Source organism: Anser brachyrhynchus (assembly GCF_964034855.1).
Source record: "Anser brachyrhynchus genome assembly, chromosome: 1".
In the NCBI taxonomy this organism is placed as follows: Eukaryota; Metazoa; Chordata; class Aves; order Anseriformes; family Anatidae; genus Anser; species Anser brachyrhynchus.
In genome coordinates, this window is record NC_137694.1 from 88,045,306 (window position 1) to 88,068,539 (window position 23,234).

Below are 23,234 nucleotides of genomic sequence, written 5' to 3' on the forward strand. Positions count from 1 at the left end.
ATAAAGAAACCTGGCTCATTACAGCAGCCCTCCAGATAGAGGGGCACAGGCAGGGACCCTAAGATGGACACCAACCCAGTGTAGGTGGAGGAGGGTCACACTGAAGGAGGGGAAACGTCCCCCTGTGCAGGGATGTGCAGGCATGAGGATGCAAGGAGGGGGAGACAAGGCTGTAGTGGAAAGAAGAGTGGAGGATCCCTGCTGCCCCAGCAAAGCTCAGCAGATGTGCACAAGAGCCAGCGCCGAAAGGCCCCAGAGGACCCCACCAGCGCGGCGCGCGCTACCTGGCTGCTTGACGGTGACCTCGGTCCGCCCCGACACCTCCTCTGCCAGCTTGTACCAGGCGTGGTTGGGGCTGAGCAGCCACTCCTCCACGTGGCAGTAGTAGCTACCGCTGTCGCGGACCTCAGCCCGCTGGACCGTCAGGCTGAAGAGCCCTCCCGACGCCGAGCGCTCAAACTGCAGCCGGCCCCGCAGCCCCTCCTCCTCTGCGTAGGTGCCGTACTCGAAGGCCGAGCTGTGGGTGGTCTTCAGGATGAGCTTGCCGTCCGCGTCGGAGGGCTTGTGGACATACCACAGCACGGCGAAGTGCGAGTCGGGGCTGGTCTGGGACTTCACAGAGCAGTTGAGCGGGATGGGGCGGTTCTCCACCAGGGTGATGCTCCGCTTCGACTTGCTCACCTGCAGCTTGGTCACTGCCAGGGAGGAACGGAGGAAGGTGAGAAGAGGTGGATCACGGACATGGAGAAGAAACTCACCTGTTTGGGGGAGGACCAGAGAGCTCCCCCCAGCTGCACATGTGGCTGCTCCTGCCTGGGTCCCACTTACAACAAACCGTCAGGACAAAAGCATTTAGATGTTCTCCTACCAAACCTGCTCTCCTTTTTCACTTCCCCTCTACTCCTGAATTTTCCCACCAGGTCCCTCAGTGAGGCACCTTCTTTTCCATAGTCTCTCCTTCAAAAGCCTCCCTTTCTTAATTCACTGTGGTCTAGAACACCAAACCTAGCGTGAAGGCTACCCCCAAACTCAGTTTCCCTCTCTCTTCAGCTGCAACCATCCTTTAGACACAAGTGCTTTTTTTCATAATGAAATCATACAGCTTGCAGCATATACCAATGGGTTTTCGACCAATTCCACAGAAAACCGTTTCCAGACAGAGTGGAATTAAATGAGACCCTACTGCTGTCACACCCCGGTGTGACACGCTACACACAGACATGCAATAGTTAGGGGAGCAGTCAAGGGCACGACTGGAAAAGAAGAATCCCCCTGGAGAGGACCAGCAGGGAACAAGCTCCGCTCCAGCAGCCAGGAGCTCTGGCTCCAGGGCCACCAAGGACGGCGTCACCTGGGAGAGCCCACAGCCAGGCCACCGCTCTCGGCTTCCCAAGCGTGACTGCAGCTCCCGCATGGGCAGCTGAGCGGTCACGCAGTGTTGAGGACGACATTAGCTCTTGTTACTGCGGGGAGAGGCAGACACCGGTCCCCAATTTCTCCCTCCCTGCAGGAGCAGGAGGTAGAGCCTTCCCTTGCGTGTCTTCAGGCTGTGCCTGATGTGGCGAGCCCTGACCCACGGCACTGACACTTGCAGAGGAGGATGTGAAGCGCCCTCGTGTGATACTTGTACTGGAGGGAAGCCTGGCAGCTAAAGACCAGAAGAGAGGAGCTGCATCTGGCCAGAAACACTTCCCCTTTGAGCAGCCCTGCCACCACCTTCACCACTCCTACAGAGACCAGCAGCTCCTCCTGAACGTGAGGCTGTGGGAAGCGCAGATCTAGAAGGGATGAGCCGGAGGTGTGAGCGTGAAGGATGCTACATTACCCAGGACACCTGAGCACAGGCAGGAAAACAGGCTTCCCTGAATGGGGGCAATGCATGTGGGGGACCTGCACGCTGCTCCAACCCCTTCCTGCTGCGCCCTGTGGCACCAACACTCAGGCACGGCTTATAAAGAGCGTCCTGACAACACTTTGTGATGGTCTTCAACAGCCGAGAGGCAGAAGGTGTGTGCCGGTGCTGCTCTAGCCCCTCCTGTCCCGACCTCTCCAAGCTCCCCTGGTGCCTCACACAACTGCTTCCCCCTGAAAGGGAGCTGCTGGGCGAAGGTCTTCTGTGTACAATTTGCAAATCTCTTAAGGAAACCTACCGAGCGCCCTGGGCACCAGAGGCACGGCAGAAGCGCGGTGCTACAGGCGTGAAAGACTGAAACCTGCCAGGGAGCCGTGCAGATCCGCACCCTGGAAACCCAGCCCACGCATCCTCTGCTCGCAAGGAAGCGGCGCTGCCTCCTCTCTCCACCACGGCGAGGGCTCCTCGCTTTGTGTCGCGCCTCACTTCCAGTGTCCCTTGGGCGCCAGGGTCTCGGATGCCTGCCGGCACAAGCGATGCGTGAGGGAGCTAATGGGTACACGCAAACAACATCAAATGGAAGGGAGAAACTCCCCCGACAGTGACACTTTCTGCTCCAGCACAGCATCTGAGATAGGCATCCTGGTAATGCATTACAAGTTCCCCTGGAGCCCACGTTGCCCATGACTTTAATCAGTATGCTAATAAAGCCTGGATGGCTGCGTTACGGGTATGGCACGCAGACAGCGCAGGGAGGGAAAGAGGGAAACAGTCCCTTGTTCTTCCTCTCTGGGGGACTTCAACTTAATGGGGAGATTTAGCATCATGCTGTCATATGTCTGCTGCACCCCCGCCCCCCAGGCACACTCCATCCCCTTTGTTTCACCCCAGGACAGCAGCCTCAGCTTCTGCACGCACGCTCATCCCACCTCCTTGGCTCGCTGTCGGCTAAGAAAGGTTATTTCAAGCATTAATCAATCTTCTGAGTCCCCGAGAGATGAGCCAATAAAGGGGAAGGTGATTCTCAGCAGTTTCCTTTCTCCCCCCAGCCCCCTTTCCAAACAGTTTATTTTTAATTGGCACTGGATTATTTTCTGCAACCATTCCTAAGGAAACCTCTGTTACTATAGCAACTGTGTATGTTAAGTCAGTAGCCCTATATCTATTAAAATGCAGCATATACACACGCCGCGTGCGGCGGGGTCGCTCCGCATCCACGCGCGCGCTGTCGGGGCGTGCACGGACGGGAGCTGCTGGGACCGCGCTCTTCCCACCTCGCAGCACCACCAGGAGAGGGAAAGGAGGATTTTTTATGTGGGGGTGAGTGTGATGGGGAAGAATTCTTCCCAGCTCTGTCAACAATGAGATCCTAAATTCCACGCTCGCACCCCAGCCCCCAAAGTCTTCCCGCAGGCAGCGTTTGGGAATTTGTGGTACCACAACGTCCCCGCACGCCCAGAGTCCCCCAAACCCCCACAAGATGATCGCTTCTGCAGCTGCTCCCGTCGGGACGGCAGGCCCTGCAGGGGACTACAGGTCTTCCCTCTGCCAGACTGCACGCGCTTGCACAGATTCGTAACACCGCGTGGAGCTTTGCCTAGATTAGAGTTATCAGTTGTGTATAACGACACCCCTGCCAACGTGCCTCTCATCGAACGTGACTCATTTGCCTAATTGAGACATTCCACGGGAGATGCAAGAGCAGGTTTTGTACCCTCCCAGCATCAGACAGGACATCCCCAGCCTTTTCCTATCTGCGAACACCAAAAGCTTTCCCACCCAGGTGCCCACATCCTACACAGCGAACGCGCACCTCCCAGTGCCAGCCTGCCTCTTCCTCGTTCCCTTCCGCAGGTCCCTGAGGAACAACTCACTGCTTTCACAGACCACAGGCTGCAAACCGCTGGCTCAGAACCGCCATGGCACGCGGGTTGCCTCGGAGCAGCCGCTCCGTTGGGCTGCAGGTTGGCGTGCTCGCTAATGCAGTTAGGATGCATGAAGCTCCACGGGGCTGCTGACACTTCTGCTATCCCACAGGAGCGGAGGAGGTGGGACCACCAGCCACCATTCACGGGTATGCAACTGATCCAAAAGGCTCAACTGGCACTCAGGAATGGAGATTTAAAAGAAAAAAATAATTCTGAAGTTAGTGGGCCAGGGCTACAGTACAATACAACACCACAAAGTCCAGCTCTTTCTTTCATCCCAGTGGTTAAGACCTCTCCAAGGTAAAGCGTCTCACCACACTCCGTGTGACTTGCCAGGTCATGTTTAAAGACGCCTGCATGACATGGAAATTACTGCAGTTGCTGGTGCATGAGTGGGACTGCAAGACTGACATCCCAGGCACCCAGCCAGCCAAAACTTGCCCTCCTGACACAGGGAAACTCCCTTTCCTGGCTCGGGGACGTGTCTGGGCCTCCACACGCGGAGCTGATGCAGCCTGCCCCGCGGCTGTGGTGCGCCAGGGCAGGGCTGCTCCAGCGCTGCCGAGCAGCAGAGGCGGTGGGTGCAGCCACAGGAGCAGGCAGGGTTACACGGCGTCTTCTGCTGCGCTGGCAGGAGGCTGATGTTCTCTTAACAGCTTCCCAAACATCTGCTTGGGGAGGAAAACAGGTGCATGTGTCGAGGTGAAGTTACCGTGCCTATCGTCTGCAAGCCATAACCCTTTGCCACGATGTCTCCCGGCTCCCCGGAGGGTGCCAGTAAAGAGGATATCATACCGTGACGTGCTGTAATTGGCCCTACATAGGCTGTTAAGGCTCTCAATTTACACTGGCAACAGGTCACAGTTACAACCCTCATATTTTTCTTAAACCAGCCCCGTCTCCTTGCCCAGCCATATGACCTGGCTGAAGAGCGGGCGCGTGTTGAGTTCTGCAACAGGGCTGGTGCCCTGCTGGCAGCGCCGGGACTGAAGACATCAGCTCTCTGATGGCACGGAGACATAAAAGCTCTCCTGCACCAGTGCAGGCGTCCCACTGTGCCTGCTGGAGGAGCAACGGGAGGCTAAACGGGCGATGCCTCATGCTGGAGCTGGGCCAGGAGGCAGGGACGTTACTTCCCTGCTTGGGTGGAGAGGCTGGCGAAGGTGCGAGGTGTCCACAGCACGTCTGTACGCTCAGCAGACATCTCGCTTCATGCGGCATCCTCCAGCATCACAGTCTCCCCTGCATTAACTCCCCGGCTGAGAAACACGTCCCTGTTAATTTGCAGGGACAGACATCGCCTCGGGATGCCTGGTCCTGAAAGCTCACACCTGTGGGCTGGGGGGCCGGATCTGGCCCACCTGAGAACCACAGCAGGCCACGACATGGCCAGGTACTCCGCAGGCCGGTAGGTATGGAAGGGGATTTCTACACACGACGAAGCAGGCAGGCAGTCTCCTCAAGCCAGGTATTTGATAAGCACGGTTACACAAATATTAGGGGGGGGAGGGACACGAGTCAGCAGCGAAGGAGCGCAGAAGCAGCGGCACGATTCGCAGCTCTTCTGCTGACTCCCTGCAGCGGTAAAGCCGCTTGGCTCCCTCGTCTCTGTTCCCTAATCATCAGGCTGGGGTTACAACACTCACCTTTATTAAAGCACTTCGCAATCTATGGCTTAAGATGCTCTGATAAAAAGGTGCTCTCAGACTTTTTACATCATCTTCCCTTGTAGGCGTCAAGAAAATGTAAGAGCAGCCCTCCGATAAGGGTTCACTTCCCACATGGGAAGCACAGTTACCAAGTTATGGGAACGGCTCTACTCAGTTGTAGCTAAAGATAGCTTCATCAGTAAAAAACCCATACGAAATCCAATGTGCCCCCCTGCTGTGTAGGAGGAGGGGGCTGCCAGCCAGAGGACGACCGAGCTCTGTACACCCCTGGGAAGCTGCCATGGGGCAGAAGGGGTGGGCACAAAGACAGCCAGAAGCAGACCACAGAGCCCCCAGGGAGCCCCATCACGAGTACAGGGAGGCGGCGAGGGCTGCCGCCGTGTCCCACTTTGGAGACCGACACCCCCTGGGGAGCACTCCTCCAGAAGACGTGCTCTCCTGGAGAGACCTGGTGAAGTATTACACAGCTTTCCCAGGGACTGCCCTACTTGTAAAAGCCTCCGCTGGGATCTTGCTGTCTTGAGGTGAGGGAGGTGGGGACAGGAGAAACGGGGACACCGCAGTGCGAGCCCACGCACGGTTTGACACCAGGGATGGTGCCTAACAGGTCCATCAGGAGAGACCCATTTCCACGACCCGAGACGATGCTTACGCACAGGACCTGCATCTCTGCCCGGCACCCTCGGCTTCAGACACCCCTCGCCTCTGAGGGCACCGGCCAGGCTTTTGGCACAGCCTCAGCTGACGCCCCAACCCTGCAGTCACAACGGCCGCGCACCCTCAGGTGCCTCGTCATTTCCCCGAAAGCACCCAGTGACCTAATTCCTGTTTGCCTCGGCTTCAGGAGACCTGTATGCAGGTCACTGCTCTGCCGCAGGCTGAGACATGTGTGAACGCTCGGCACCTCTGCTACCTCCTCCATAAAACACGGATCAAGAGCCTCCTCCGCCTCCGCAAGTGTTGCAAGGACACGCGCGCTAATGACGGTTGGGAACTGCGGCGATGGGAGCGGAGCAAGCACAAGCCGGCCTCCTGACTCAGCGCGATGAGGGACGGGTGCCTTGAGTTTCCTTGGAAAAGGAGCACACAAAAGGGAGAGACGTGGGAACTGGAAGGGGTGGCCCATTCCTCTGGTCCCTCTCTGCTCCGCAAGGCGTTCACAGGAGGGAGGAAGATGAGAGGCTCCGAGGAGGAGCTTGCTCAGCAGGCTTAAGCGTTGTGCAGAAATCACCGCAAAGCAAAGACAAAAGACTTGGAGCGCCAGCACGGCCTCCCCAGGGAGGCCAGGAACATGGCAGCACAGCTCCCGACTCCTGTTATTCTCTTTTAATAGAACACAATCCCTACTGAAACTGGATTAGCGAGGTTGCAAATTGCATTAGCCAACATGGGCCGCTGCTGGTGCAACAGGAGCAGGAGAATGGGAAATAGCATTAGACTTTGCCTGCCATTATTACTGCCATTATTAACTTGTCACTTTACTGTAGTGTTCCTATAACAATGAATTATTGCCTGCAAACAGGCTGACATGATCGAATTACTGGGAGAGCAGCTCTATGGAAAGGAGAGACAATGTTAACCCTTTCTGGAGGAACATTTGGGTGCTGCCCCCTCCCAGGCAGGCAGATAAAAAAGCCAAGGCTTGGACTTTGAACACCACACTGCCATTTTCCTCCTGCGCTCCGCTAGTTTCATAGCAATGCCAGAAGTTTCTGCAGCTCCCGGGTGGCCCAGGTTCTCATTTCAGGTGGGCTGCACATACAAATCGAAGGAGCTTTGTGTGTGTCTGCAACAGAGAGGGAGAATCACAGCTGGAGCTCACCTACCTTCGCATCTGGAGGTGGCTGTGCTGGCCCGGAGCAGCTAGCAAACTACCAGGTAACAAAGCGGTCGGTGCCTTGATGCAGCATGCACGTGTGACCTAGAAAGTCTCTTTAAAACCCAAGAGCTGTACACCTGCAAGCATAAATGGAGCAGGCCATGCAGGGACGGAGGAGGCTGGGAAGCCAGCAGCTCCGAGGTGCGGCCATGGCTAACCCAGGGACCAGGGGCTGGGACACGGCCACTGGTCTGCCAGAGCCTGGGGCAAGACCCCGCCGCAACAGCTTCGCTGAGATACCAAGGCTCCCTGAAGGACAGCAAGGGCTCAGGGACAACTTACCTTGAAGAAATAGAAACAAACACAAAGACACCCCAAACGAAAATGTCCCGCAACCCTAGAATCAGAAACCTTCCTGTCAAACCCTGAAATAATTGTAAAAGTTCTGCAGGAGACGCAGGGGGAGGGAGTAAAAGACTCCCAGCATGAGTTGTGCCTGCTGTCAGAGAACAATATACGGCTCACTGATCACTTGTAAATTAAAATATGGAGATAGGATCTCTGGAAGATAAATTCAGTACCAAGCTACAGCCGCCGAGGATAAGGAAAGAAGAAAATTACACATGGAGATATTTAATCAATCCTTCATCAGAAAGATTTCAAACAAAAGAGTGCTACGTCAATTAGGAAAAAAAGTAATTAAATGTACCCAAAGAGCAAGTTACAACACATATGGCAGCACCACACACAAATTCCCCCTGTCATTCTGGAGTCTGGCTATTAAAGACCTAACTTCCTTACAGAGTGTCAGAAAGATACTTGAAAAGTTTGCAGAGGTGCATGCTAGTGTAGAGCTGTTCCCTTTAACTGTGACTATACTTTGTCTTTTTGGTGCTCACTATATTTACCTGTGTAGTTTCAGAGGCCACTGCTGAAAAGCTGGCTGCTATGCACTGTGAGATGAGGTGCTGAGGGTGGTATGAAATGCTGTTTTCTTGCTACCCAGACAGCAAGCCCCCCAGGCAGACCTCCTGTAGGATTTGTGAGGTCTTTTGGATGCTGTCTGCGCCAGCGCTGCTAGTCCCAAGCTGTCAGTGCTGCCCTCTGTGCAAAAATACAGTCCCCTGGGGAGGGCCCAACTTAATCCATCCACGAGCTCACTCACCTTTAACTGTTTCTTTTCACTGTGTTCATTCTCTGCGGGGGGATCACAGCAGGGCTGACGCTGGCACAAGGAATGGGACAGGACCGTGCAGCCAGCAGTAACAGCCGGGGCTGAGGATCACCTCTGTCTGTACAATAAGTGCTAGATCAGCTCCACCTGCCTTGTGAGACCCAAACTCGTGATTCATGGGTTCATGATGCTGCTGCCTCCATGAGCTAACTGGAGAACCCATCTTCCCATCAGGGGAAGTTCAGGAAAAACACTCGTATAGAAATTGCCCTTAAATGTTCTGCTGACATTAGCTTCACGAGGTAAAATTGCCACTAGAAAAAATGGATAGCATTATTTTACTGAAGTTGCTTCCTTTACACAGGGATTGCTGCACCACTTGGCTACGCAGGTGGCTGCCACGTCAAAGAGAAAAGCTGCTGGGAAGCCTCCGGCTGTGTACCACCAGCAGAAGACACCCCCAGTCCATCGGTTGAACCAACACTCAGGAAGGCTAAAGGCAGGGGATTTGTAGTGATTGGGGCTGGGCCATCTCTGGCTGCTCAGCAGTGTCCTCTCAGCTTTAGAGGCAGGCAATGTCCATGTACTGCTTACTGAAGACTATTTTAGTCCAAGGAGAGCAAAGAGGGAATCAAGGAGAAGCTAAAGAGTGTGGGGAGAAGACATTCAAAACAACATCGAAGAAGCTGTGTGCGCAGACTGCGAACAGGCTGACATTCTGCTTCTGTATATGCATCCTGCAAGCGGGAGCAGAAGACCACTCACAAGGTATCAAAGAGAGAAACAGAGACTGCGTATTCTGCATACAGCCTGGGTCTCCTGACATTGTGTGGGGGATGAGAAGCAAAAATCCCAGCAGTAAGATCAACAGGCGCACACACAGCAGGCTGAGCAGGGTTAGGGTCAGAGGTGGAGGAAGCAAACCCACGCGTGCCAACCAGGGAAGAAAAAGGGGACCAGACGGGTCGCTAATGCAGGTCTGTGCAAAGGCACAGCGCCGGGTCACGCACCACTGGAAGCCGACAGGGAAGAGCAGCAGTTCTGCGGCAGGACAGCAGGTCTCACCCGCGGGTGATGGAGGGGAAGGAGCGAGTCTCTGAGCACCCAGGGGAGAGGAGACTGCTCCGCGCAGCAGTGGCGGCTGCTGATGAGCAGCCTCCTGTCCCTGCTGAGCGCTTCTTGAACTCCTTCATCACTCAAGCAAGAGCACAGCTATATGCCAGATGGAGCAGAAGGCTTTAAAGCAGGGAAGCAGCGCTATTCTACAGAGCAAAGCCACCCTGAGATCACGCAAGCAGCAAACTTGAGATAAGTTTCCAGACTTCACTTGTGTAAGGAAGTTTCCAGCTCATTACCTTCCCTTGTTTAACTATATTGTTAGTTGCTCCCAGCAGCTAAAAGCATCGGGTTTTAAAGTACGCACCTCGCAGCCCTTGCAAAGGCGCATTTGAGCCCCCCACTGAAGAGTCTGGGAGAGGTCAGGACATCACTGACCATCCGTGGTAGGAGGGGTATCTTCCACACCCGACCAGAAGAGGATTCCTCATACACAGACATCATTAAGAACTGAGAAGGGAGAAAGGCACTAACAGCAATATCTGATTTTCATTTGTTAGGTAAAGCTCCACAAGCGTCTTGGCAACTGTTTGAAAATCCGTCCTCTCCTAGCATTAAGCATGCCATAAGGCAGCCTGTTTTTCCAATTCTCCCCTGCCTCTTCCTCTCCTCGTCCTCCCAGCGTTCCCAGTATCCACAGTCACAACCATCACTTGCCTGGCTGCTCACCACGTCTTCGGAGGGAAGGAGGAGCAGGACACCGAGCAGTCTCTTTACAACTGCCAGGGACAGCTCAGACCACGAGGTAAGGGTCCTCCTCTTCTCTCACCTCCTTAGCTTTTCCGGCCTTCACCACCCAAGCACAGCCAGGCTGCTATCAGTGGCCAGGGCGATTTCTTGAGGAGACCAGGAGAGAGATAGCTCTGCACCCACCCAAGCACAGGACTTCTGGGGCAGCAAAGTTCTGGCTCACCCCACTCTCAAAGTTCAGGCACAAGCATCCCCCTTCTTCGAGGCCAGCTGAGGAGCTTGCACCCTCCCCCTCCATGACAGTTTCAACTTGACAGCTCCTAATAAACCAAACTTTACAGAGCAGCCCCTGGAGAGCCCCTGGAAGCTAATTAATGCTCTAATGAAGAGCCTGACGGTCTTGTTTGCTTGACGGTTCCCAGGTCAATCAATCTGCTGTAGCCTGGCTTGTGAAAAAGCAGCGAGGAGCCCAGCACCCCTGGCGTCTGCTTGGTTATCATCCCCCTCCACCCCTCCCCGTCCCTCCTCCCACGTTCATTACTGTCAGAAACCCAGGAGCAAGAGGGCAGATTTATGGAGGTGATTGCAGCCTCTCCCCGTGTGCCCGCTGCAGGATTAGTCACGACAGGACCGGCAGAGGGATGACGCCAGGAGGGAGGGAGGGAAAGGGCGGGAGAAGATGGGAAGAAGACATCAACTTGCGGGCACAGGGGTGGCCGCGCATTTATCAGAGGCTGATGGTCTGTGGGCAGCTTGCAGTTTGGGCACTGAAAGGGCCGTACTGGGCCCTCTAATGAGGAAGGGGGACGTGAGTGATCCCAAATGTGATGCCAACCCGGAGCCAACTCCCTGCGAAGGTGCAGCGCTCCGACCCCTCGAAGCTCTGCCGAAATCGCCCCACAGGGGAGAGACGAGTGCAGGAATGCGCGCGAGGACAATGTCTATTTGATACAGCAGCACAAATCTTCTCGAGCCTTCTTGCCAAGAGAGACATATTCCGATGTCCTAGCCTGCCCAGACCGCAGCACAGCCCCCCCGCCACGTACTGTGCCGCCAGAGACTGTCTGCTGCCCTTGTCTGGGTCCCGCAGACCGCGGGGACGCAAGCTGCTCGCAAACAGCCCGCCCCGTCTCAGCCGCTCCGTCCCTGGAAACTTGGCAGGGAGAACCGAGACCCACGGAGCAGCCACGAACAAAGCCAGCCTGCCAGCCCTCGGGTCCCCCTTGTCCCCTGCACACCTACTGCCTGCCTCTCCTGGGCTCCACGGGGCACAAATCCAAACACTTTCAGGCTTACCGGGGTTCAAAAGGAACAGCCTGCACTTCATCCTCCTCTAACACCAGAGGGGTGGCAGAGTGCCAGGTAGGCACCGTGCCTGTCCCCTCCAAGGGGAAAGGGGTGGTGAACCCTCAGGGGAAGCCCCGGCTTTGGGGGCTGAAGGATGCAGGCGGGATGCAGGCTTCACCCCGCACTTGGGGCTCGCTCCAAGCTCGGCCCGTGCTCCTATGCGTGGTCTCCTGCCAGCTTTGGCTTCAGGGAAGCAGCTGGCATGAACTCAGCCTACTTTTATTGTTCCTCCCCTCTGCTGCAACATGAGCTCACCGAGAAAGGAACAACAGGCATCTCGAGAGCTGGAAGGAGAGCACTGCCTTGGAAGGACACGAAACAGCCACAGGCAATCTAGCCAGTCGCCAGCCCGGTCCCTAATCCTGCCCGACAGATCCCCAGAGCTGGCTGCCTACTCCAGCGTGAAGAAGTTCCAGCCCAGCACTCACCCTCGAGCAGTGCAGGTCTCTGCCCCTCCGAAGCACACAGGAGCTGCCTGGGGCATCGTGCCTGTGCACAGCTCTCCCTCTGCTCTGCAACCCAGCGTGCGCCAGGCTGCGTGACACCCAGGAGCAGGCTGCGGAAGGGAGAAATACCGGAGTGCCAGGTACTGCTGCTGCTGCTGGTGGGTTTTCATGCACCACCAAGGGATGAACCCCATGTCCTCCCGATGCCTCATTTCTCTGCAAGCTCTCGCATGTACAGACCGCATCCTTTATAGGGCTTTTCCTCATGCTGCCGGTCTGTGTAATGGCTTCATGCCCAAGGGACTAGGAACATCACATTCAAAGGTCAAATCTAGCTCCAGATGTCATGCAGGGCACTCCTGCCATTCCACCTACACACCTTCAGTTCCGAGCTGGGTTCGTGCTGCAATTACCTGCCCCATTCACTTCCTCCTTCTGAGATATGTTTCCCAAATCCTGCTAGTTTCTTCCTGGGAATAAGAAAGGACTGACGTGTTTTAAGCTGCTGGCATTTCCTCAGCATTACCTGTTGGCCAACTGAAAAGCAGCAAGTGAAATTATGTCGCAGCCATGTTAACACACGCAATTCAGAACTAACGCTGCCACTTCTGCAGCTACCACTCAGCATGCATGACAACTGCAAACCCTTCCCACCACAAGAGTGCCAAGAAGAGACAGTCGAAGTGTTGAAACAGCAAACTGACACACCAAGGGAAGCTCTGGCACCTAGTCCCTCGAGGATGCGGGATTTCACAAAGCGAAGAGATTAATGAAGCAATCAGGCAGCCACTATTTTACCTTTCTCACCTTAACACACTTTAAAGGCTGACATACATCGATTGCCACTTCTGCACCTGGAATCTGTCAAACAGAAAGGTCACTCTGACAAATAGGGAGCAGGGGTCTTAAGGGAAAACTAGAATCCCAACATTAACTTACAATCTGGAAACACGTGCTAGCTCGATTTGCCAAAAGACTTCCAGACTTGCCTTCTTCATTGCATATCCCTTAGTGGATCTGTAGGGGAGACAGCTCACCCCAAACCCACTGGTGTAAGGGGCAAGGCAGGGACCTGGGGTGAGTGACAAAGAAAAACAGACCCTAGGACTAAGGCATCCAGTATCAGCCTCAGGTTATGTCAGGTTAAGGTGACTTACGGAGCCACAGACTTGGACTGTTTTGTGCTTGTTGAGCACTCTCAGGTGCTCAATTACTCAGAGGTCCCAAATGACCCCTTTTGAAGAAGCCCTGGGTAGTAATCTGAAAACCAGCATCTGCTTCATCAGCACGGGTCTGACCGTGGGGACATCAGGACATCCATTTGGAGGTGACCAAGGAAGGTGTTTCCCACATCATCCTGGACCCCGTTTGGAGATGATCCAGCCAAGGACCCGGTGATGACACAACCCTCTGCAGCTTGCAAAACCAGCGAGAACTGCAGCAGACGCTGGCACGACTGCCAGCACCACATTCATGGAGAACTTAAACAACCGGCTCTTAGAGGCTGCCTGGGGCATGGAAACAAAACACAAAGTGCAACAGCAGTGCTGGGGACGCTCTGAGGAGGAGGGTCAGGAAGGAGCCCCCCTCTTCTCTTCCATCCCCTTGTGGGCCATAAAACCACAAACATTACGCAAGGCTCATTGGACTGACAGCTAAGATTTGTGTAGCAAGTAGCTTGCTGAGCAGCAGGGAGACAGGGAGAGGTAGAAACCATGAAGACCTAGATCACTTGTTCTGTTAAGGCATCCCTTGATGGTCACTGCTCCCGTAAAGAAGAACCGGCTGCCAGAACATGGCTTAAATGTCCTCCTGGCCACCCTGAACTGTGGCACAGAGGCTCTCTTCTGGAAGATATTACCAAGGATTTCTCTTTCTCTCTGTGTCACACACAAATGCATGCACAGAAATATGCCATGAAGAAGCATATTACTCCAGGGACCATCTCCAGTCACTGCTGTTTCCTAGGGAAATAAGCTAAAATGATGAACATCACCAGCGTGACCTTGCAAGCAGTAAAACACGTATTACAAGGCAGGGTAATCAAGACAAATGGAGAAGATTAACCTGGAGATGATGGCAAGGAAGGAGGAAGGGAGGGAAGAAAGAGGGCAGAAAGCTCATGAGGGAGCTAACAGCATCCCCTGACTTTCCCAGAGGGTTGGGGAAGGTGGAGGAGAGTATGGAAATGGCCACTGAGGGGAAAAATACAATCCCTAAGCAAGAAGGCAGACCCTAGGGAGGCATCCCTCTGCACAGGAACACGAGGGCAGGACTGACAATGCTGCAAGGAGCTGAGCCAAGAGCCCTGAAGGTGCTAAAAGCCCCACTTCAAACACGAACTCTAGCCCTAAGGCTGAGATAGCAATAAACCATTCAGCTCAGTGGTGGCCAACAGCTGTCCTGACCACACATCTTAGCAGCCTTCATGAGGAATAGGAGGCACCAGCAAAAAGTCATCATCAACAAAACCTACAGAAGTTGCCCAACTCTCTCCACTGGCTGTTACAGGGAACATAAGCACTTTGTAGGCTTTCTGACTCTCCCTGCCAAACCAGGTCTCTGTTGCCTAGATGTTGCATGCTGTGAATGGGCACCCATGGACCTGGGGACTTCCAGCTGGAAAGGGCTCAGTTTCTAGTGGGGATGAAAGTCAGGCTCTTTAATCACTAGCTGCTTTTGAAGATGTCTCCAACCGAGCAAGAGGTGCAGCCAGTCACTCGGTAAGAGCTGTAGCACAACACCTGTGGTGGGTGTGCACGTAGAGGCTTTGGTGGGAGTGCCACTCTTCTCTTTGATCCTGCCCCTCTCCTCTCTTAGAGCAGACTCTCAGAGACTCTCAGAGACTCTCAGAGAGAGTCTGCTCTGATGAATGGAGGCAGCATCCTGAAAGCCATTTCCATTTCACAGGAACAGCCCAGAAACCGGACCAAGCCTCAGTCACCTCACCTCCCAGAAGAAAACCCTGTGAACAGTTTCAAGTCCCACCCAAGACTTTCACAACTGTGAGATGTCAGTTGCAGCCACAAGAGCAGTCCTTCCTCTGGAGAGACCACTGCAACACTGACATGCAGCCCATCCCCACGACACACCTCCCAGACCCTCTTGCCTGCTCTCCACACTCACCCGGCCGCAGGACCCTGATCTCCAGCAGGTTGGATGTCCTGTCTGCCAGCCGCGTCCAGCTGCTGTTGTAGTTCTTCCTCCAGAGCTCGGCCACGCACTGGTACTTGCCGGCCTCCGTGTCACTCGCCCGGCTGATGCTCAGGCGCACGTTGTTGCTGGACTCGGCCTTCTCAATGGCAGTGCGGGTCCGGAAGCCCATATACCTGTCACCCCACTGGACCCCGCCGTCACGCGTGAAGGTGACCAGGTCGTGAAACTCAGTGCTGCCCGCCGGCTGGAAACGCCACGTCACTGACACTGGGACCCAGGATGGGTAGTGTGGCTTGATGATGCACTGGAGGTCGAAGGACTCATTGTAGGTCACCCCAGGGGTGCGGGAAATAGCTGTGACAGCAAAACCAGCCTCTGCAAAAAAGAGAGAGAAGGGCTTTAAAGAGCATGGCTTGATTCTGCATGAACAAGCACGACCACTTGTAGACGCCATGATTCACAACCACCTCCTGGCCAAGGGATCCTCCCTCCCTGTTTCCCTGTCCAGGTCTGTAGCTGGTCACTGCAGGTGAGGGAACGATGAGGAAAATGAGAAGAAAAAGTTTTCTTCCGTGCTTTGGAGAGTTGGCAGAGGTTACGTAATCCAAGAGTGGAGGCAATTTATAACAGAGAGAAGGTGGTTGCTTCTATTCTTCACACAGCATCTCTTTTGTCTCTTACAGATCCTAGCTATATACAATTACCCTCACATCTGCACAACTCCACAAGCTAGTCAACACATCTTTACTTGTCTAACCCCAAGACTTTGTAGATTTAGGGGATTTTAAAAACAGCAAACTATTAACAAGTTAAAAATAACAAATAACATATTCCTAGTTGACTGGTTTACATTTTGGGTCAAGGAATTTCCATTGCTCGTTTACTCTGAGCTAGAGAGAAAATATTTTTTTACTGTTATGATTACTTCAGTGAAGCCTGTAGATATAGCAGGGACCTTGTTTTCCACCACCACCATCTCCAAGAAGCGTTTACTTTCTGGAGGTCTCTGCTGGGCGTCCAGGTGGGCTTGGTGCTCTCTTCCCTCACACTGCTGTGCTGATGACCCAGGCATTCAACAAAGCTTTTGCTGGGGCCCCATGGGTGGAGACCCCACCAGAAACAGGAATGTCTTCTGGATCAGCATGGAGCTTCAGCCTGCCACAGGCTTGAAATTACAGCTTGGGGGATGAGCTGAGAGCTCACTGCAACCCACAGAGCTACTGCCGTGGGCCAGACCAGCCACAATGTGGACATCACCATATCTGTACACCTCCAGTAAGTGCCTCCGCAGCCCCAGTCATTCAGGGCATCGCTCATGGATGTGTAATTACTGAGAAAGGAGGTCAATCTTTGGGATTAAAGCCCCATGCAACATGTTTAGTGATTACGCCAGAGAGGAGACAGAGGCTGAGAAGGCAGAAACTGCCACATCTCATCCCCATGTAAGCCATTACCTTCAGATGCGGCAGCAGCTCTGGCCTTAGAAAGCCACCTTAATTTTACCAAGATCAGCTGACTCTGTACAGTTTAATCTCCAGTTGGGCTAGGCAAGGAAACTTAATGACGTTCTCTCCTCTTGACTGCCATGTAAAAACCAAATCTGTTTCTCAAGTCCTCAGCAAACATGCTCATGACATTAAGGTTAACATACAAAATCCCCTCTTCTTAGAATCACTGAATATCCCGAGTTAGAAGGGAGCCACAAGGATTACTGAGTCCAACTCCTGGCTCCACACAGAACCACCCCAAAAATCAAACCCTGTGCCTGAGAGCACTGTCCAAACCCTTCTTGAACTCCGGCAGGCTCGGTGCTGTGACCAGTTCCCTGGGGAGCCTGTCCCAGTGCCCGACCACCCTCTGGGTGCAGAACCTTTCCCTAACACCCAGCCTGACCCTCCCCTGTCCCAGCTCCATGCTGTTCCCTCGGGTCCTGTCGCTGTCCCCAGAGAGCAGAGCTCAGCGCCTGCCCCTCCGCTCCCCTCGTGAGGGAGCTGCAGGCCGCCATGAGGCCTCCCCTCAGCCTGCTCTGCTCTGGGCTGAACAAACCAAGGGACCTCAGCTGCTCCTCATACATCCTCCGCTCCAGACCCTTCACCATCTTTGTAGCCCTCCTTTGGACACTCATCTAATAGTTTTATGTCCTTATTTCATTGTGGCACCAAAAACTGCATGCTGCCCTCAAGGTGAGGCCACACCAGCACAGAGCAGAGCAGGACAATCCCTCCCCTCGACCAGCTAGCAATGTCGTGCCTGATATATCACAGGGTATGGTTTACCCTCCTGGCTGCCAGGGCACACTGCTGACTCCTATTCAACTTGCAGTCAACAAGAATGACCAGATCCCTTTCCACAGGGCTGCTCTCCAGCCTCTCATCCCCCTGTCTGTATGTATATTCAGGGTTGCCCCTACCCAGGTGCAGGATCTGGCACATGCTCTTGTTAAACTTCATGCACTTGGTGGTTGCCCAGCCCTCTAATTTGTCAAGATCTCTCTGCAAGGCCTCTCTACCCTCAAGGGAGTCAGCAGCTTCTCCCAGTTTAGCATTGTCCACAAACTTAGTACACCTTCAAGTCCTACATCCAAGTCATTTATGAAAACATTGAAGAGAACTGGCCCTCAAATGGAGCTCTGGGGAATCCCACTAGTGACTGGCCGCCAGCCTGATGTAACCCCATTTACTATAAACCTTTGAGTCCAACCCATCAGCCAATTGTTCACCCATCACATCATGTATTTGTCTAGCTGTATGCTGGATATTTTGTCCAGAAGGATACTGTGAGAAACAGCGATCAAAGATTTGCTGAATTCCAAAAAGATTACATCAGCTGGCTTCCCTCAGTCAGCTAGGTGGGTAACCTTGTCATAAAAGGAAATTAAGTTCATTAAACATGACTTTCCCTTAATGAACCCAAGCTGGCTGTGACCAATGACTGCATTGTCTTTCAGGTGTTTTTCAGTAATTCCCAGAATAATCTTCTCTATAATTTTACCAGGGAATTCATACAAAAGGAGAGCATCCACACATGTAAGCAGGCACATTTTGTGCAAGACCTCCCCGTAACAATATAGGAGAACCCCCTCACCCAGCCTGCCCTCCTCTACCCACAGATTTCAGAGTGCCTGCCCCTTCCCTCCCATCTGCCAGGGACTAAAATCCCTGCTGGGCACTTGAGATCCTCAGAAGTTCAGGGACATCTGGTCTCATCTGACAGCACATCTCTCTTCTGGCTGTTGCTTCACAACCACAGTGGCGATAGATTTATGGGTTTGAACATTATCTGTGCTGGTTCAGCTAAAGAGTTTTTTACCCTGGCAGACTGGCAAACGATTAGACCTTAACTTGAAATGTGAGTGTCACTAAATTTACTGCATTTTTTTACTAGCACTTTCTGTAGCAATAAACCTCTCTTGCTCTTTCTTAGCACCTTCCATTCTAGTTTCTCAAGACACTTCAAAAGCATTAATCTGAACAAAAAATATCAGATTCAGCAGCAAGAAAACAATATTTGATATTTTCATCACTAAATGTTACTGAGCTACTACAGGTTTGTTAGTTATAGAAAGAGGACTTTGTTACTTCTTAGGACTTGACAGAATGTAACAGTCAAATTTCCCTGGGACAAGGGAAAGAGGTGGAGGGACAACTACCTTCAAATCCCATCTTCTGGAACTGCTGATCAATTTTCTGTATCTTAAATTTTAGCAAGAGTAAACGTGATGCATTTTAAAATCTCATCACTTCATCTACCACTGTACTCCCTGTTCCATCCCAACACACCTCCACAAGTTGCAAAGTAAAGAGAATGGCCAACACATGGACTTACAAGGGGCCAAATGCCACTGACCTCAAGACAAAGACGCTGTTGAAACCAGCTGAGAATCTGCCTTGAGTTCTTTACAAACTAACGTCCCTACCTGCTTTTGAAACCTATAGAGCAATGGTTTCTAGCTCTAGACAGAACAGCCTCTGAAAGAAGGTCAAAAGTGAAGGGGAGGAAAGGAAAAAAAAAAGCAAGATTTTAATCAGAATATGACTTTAAAGTCTGGTCTCTCACACATCTCGCCAAATCTTAAGATTAATACTGTGGAGAATCGAAAAAAAAAATCTATCTTGACTTTTGAATAGCACGCACTAATTGTTTATAGCTCTAGCATTCTGCAAATCAGGGACCTTGTAGGAATATTCATCAGTTCTTCGGTCTCCTGCAGAGAACTTTGGGAACCTGTCCAGGGCTTAATATATAACAAGGCCTGAGCGAGACCCAAGTAATTCACAATCTATGCAAAATCTCTAATGCCCTACCTGCCCTCTCCTAAATTGATGTCACTTTGCTGTATTTGAACCAGAGGAGCTATTTGGCAGAGCAGAGTACCAGTCGCAACGATCACGGCCTCTAGTTTGGCTCAGTCCCGGGTCAGCTGCTCAGGGCCTCTTGGCAGAGGCAGTGAGGACCGGTCCTGATCCACAGCTCCTGAGGACTTCTGATGCTGTTGGAGATGCTCGTGATTTCTGGTGGCCGGGCCAATAGATGCCCTGTGTTTCGCTCTCCCAGTCTGGTGAGCTGAGACGAGGCTTGCCCAGAGCATGCAAGGAGGCTTTGACGCCCGCTGGTCATTGATGGAGCACCACCAAGTCACTTCCCACAGCCCAGCTCCAGGGCTGTTGGGATGTGGTGCCCCCTTTCAGTGGGCATCATGATGCTGGCAGTCTCTCTCCTTGGCTCCCATCAGCCATCCCCTGCTTTGCTCCTGCCACAGCCACCCCTCAGATTTTGCCCTCAAATGCAACTGGGCACGCAGACGTTTTGCACCAACCTTTGCAGGAGCTGCAGGAGGGCTGCTGGTGCCTCCATTTCACTGGCAAGCACAGAGTGCTGAGAGCAGCCCCAGGTATTTGCAGGTGACCTCCTGGATTGAGCCAGGCTCGTGGGGCGCATGGCCCCACAGCCCCCACACCTTGAGTACTCACCCAGAGGAGTGATGGACACTGGGGTACCAGCGTGCCGCTCCCCAACCATCTGCCACTCCCCATCCAGTGTCCGCGTCCACTCGGCCACCCGGCACTCGTAGTGGCCCTCGTCCGCCCTGATGCTGTTGAAGATCTCCAGGGTGAAGGAGCCGGGCCGGACCTGCTCCATCTGGATGCCCCCATAGCTGCTGCGCTCGGTGTACGACGGGCCGGGCTGCAGGGTGCCGTCCCGATCCAGACGCACGATTTCGCTGCGCCGGTTCTGCTTGTCCACCAGCTGCCAGGCGACAGAGAGGCGGCTTTGGGGCCCCACGCCTGAGCGCACGTTGCAGCCAAAGCGCAGGCTCTCCCCCTCCAAGACACTGCTGGCGTTGTTGATAATCTCCAAGGAGATGCTGGTCTCTAAGGAGAGAAACGCACACACACAGGGGAGATGATACACACTGGGCACTTCTCAGTCTGCAGGGACGCTGCTGGCCAGAGCGGTGTTTTACCAGGTGCAGGAAACTGCCCACGCATTTGGGTCCAGGCACGTCTTAAGTTCATGCGTGACCACATCCAAAAACAGTCTGTGGGCAGCGAGCTGCTCCTGGTGCCTTGCACACTCAAAGCAGGTGTCGGCCAAAGCTGGGAAAAATCTCTGCCTAGGGCTCAGGAGGCACTGCCGTGTCTTCAGTTCGCAGGTCCAGGCTGGGGTCTCAGCAAAGCGTGAGGGAATTTGTGTTGCTACAACATGCACCACATGCAACCGGCTCTGCCAAAAAAAAAAAGCTTCCAGCTCCCTGGGCTTTTCAATTCGTGTCAATCTGATTACCATCTTGCCACGTCCATTTCTGCAACACCTTTTGGGAGAAGCTTTCGCAAACTCCCATCGCTCTCAGCACTAGAGGTAGCTATCAATGTTTGGCAACATCAAAAAAAAAAAGTTATCCTGAGCTTCCCAGAGACGTTAGGCTTTACGGCTCATTTTTCAGAGATACTGAGTGCTGGTTACTCCTGCTGTCTTCCGTTGGAGTTATGGACACTTAGCACCCTTGAAAAATCACATTTGTTCCTAGAGTTGGTGATTTACGAAATCTCAGGAATGAAATCTGCCTGAAAGGTGGCTTTGCCTAGAAGTACTGCATTTTAGACAATAGTCCAGCGCAAGATTTCTAATTTTTAACGCCAAACAAATGAGACCAAATATTGGTAAGAGAGAAAAGAATTAGAATTTCTTTTGGAGAAATGAGGAGGAAAAAAAAGCTTGAGGAAAGGGCTGCATTTCCCTACAAGCCTAAGAGACAGGAGACAGACGCTGCACAAAATCCTGTCAGCTTCCCATCTGCTTGGTCAAACCCTGCAGCTAGGGTAACCTGGGCAACACTTGCCTGGTTCGCCATGCTGCGGCTACCTGAGTTCGAGAGAGCAAAACAAAGGAGGAATGAGTCAGTTGACCCTCTTCTCTCACCCTGCCTTTCACGTATTTATCACATTTGTCTGATAAACACAAAAGGCACTCAGGCGAGCCTCTGGCAGGGTTGTTTTCACCAGGGTTGGCAGACACACAGTGACCACAACAGGGCTCCATGCTGAAGAGCGAACTAGGGCTTGAGGAGCAGGTGAACCTTATTTTTTCCCAGTGCAGGGTGCAACCCCAGTGTCTTTCACGACAGCTGAACAACAGCCACAGCCTGCAGGAACCCAGCAGCTCTTAGGATAAAGCAGGGACAAGCCAGTCTCCCCATTACGCCTGCTGTATACTTCAGGGCGCCCAGCTTCGTGCAGAGGGTAGAGGTGCGAGGAGCAAGCCAGAGGCTGTCACACACACCTTCACCTCAAGACCACAACTGCCGGGTTGGAGTGATCACCAAGGTGGGGACACGTTTCCCCACTCATGAACCTGAGCAGCACAATCCCCCTTGCTCTACTGTTCCCCTTCCCCTCCAAAAAGACTTGCCAGTTGGGATTTCAAGCCTCCACAGCACACAAACTCTTATCCTCCCCATTCCCCTTCCGAAGTCTGATTTGGGCTGGACACACCACAGCCTCACCAGCTAGCTGCCCAGCAGAGCAAGGCCCTTGGCAGCATCCCGGGATGGAGCAGGCAGGTCTCTACTTACTGAGCGGCAGGACGGTGATGGGGATGTTCTTGGGCCGCTTGCTCTCCTTGTCGATGAAGTCCCCCGTCACAGTCTTCTCCCGCTCGGTCACCCGGCAGTTGTACTTGCCACTGTCCTCGAGGCGGAGGCGGTAGATCTTCAGCACAAAAACGTTGTCGCTTTCTTTGGCTACCTTGAGCTGGCCCAGGGCCTCGCGCTGGGCAAACTCGTTGTTGAGCACCGGCACGGCGTTGGGCCCCAGGCTGGCGATGAGGGAGCTGTTGAAGGCCCAGGAGATGGAGAAGTAGCGGTCAGGGACATTCTGTGCCTCCAGGATGCACCGAAACTCCACTGGCTCGCCCACGATGTACGTCCGCTTCTCCGTCTCCAGCCGGACACTGAACTCCTTATCTGGGGAGAAACAGACCAGCTCATGTCAGCGTGGCAAAGCCCACCTGGAGAGCAGCACACCTCACGCGAGGTGGCTGCAACCTGCCAGACTGCATGGTCATCACCCCTTGGACACATGCACCTCCAAGGTGGAGGGGTGAGCGGCTTGCTTTGGCTGTAAGAAGCAAAAGCTGCAAGGCCTCCCCAGCCAAATCACCTTTTCCCCAGCCTTTCCACCCGGGAGCAGCTCTGCTGTGACACTGGGATCCAGCGGCACCACGGGATGTGAGCTGGAGCCCAGTCCTACTCATCCCAGATTGCTGGGACTGAAAGGCAGGGCTTTTAGGGATATCTGAGAGGACAAAAGAGCTCATCTGGGTTTTTAGATCCTTAGCAGGAACCTGTGCTGCTGGCTGTGAGAAGGATTTTGACTTGCAAATGGGCCTCAGGCAATACAGAAGTGTTTGCTCAAAGTTTTAGTTTAAATTTCTGATGTGTCACTCTTATCTCCTCACTTCCCCAAATTCTCATTGCCTGTGCTAGCACCAGCCGTGTAAGCTGTATGTGTGCCTTAGCTCCCGTTTCAGCCCAGACT

The 23,234-nt window shown here is 53.4% G+C and overlaps 1 protein-coding gene across 2 annotated transcripts in view; it reads right to left on the bottom strand.

Annotated features, from left to right (window-relative positions):
• The window catches only part of IGSF3 (immunoglobulin superfamily member 3), an 86,746-nt gene that overhangs the window by 8,438 nt on the left and 55,074 nt on the right, over nt 1-23,234 (bottom strand). Inside the window, exons 4-7 of one of the 2 annotated variants that reach the window (XM_080575794.1) lie at nt 22,271-22,660; nt 20,169-20,570; nt 15,169-15,573; nt 285-695 (exon numbers count right to left, since the gene is read on the bottom strand). In XM_080575794.1, the coding sequence (XP_080431920.1) occupies nt 285-695; nt 15,169-15,573; nt 20,169-20,570; nt 22,271-22,660 (1,608 nt within the window). The remainder of the gene's footprint in view (nt 1-284; nt 696-15,168; nt 15,574-20,168; nt 20,571-22,270; nt 22,661-23,234) is intronic. The other variant, XM_080575795.1, reaches the window with a different exon arrangement.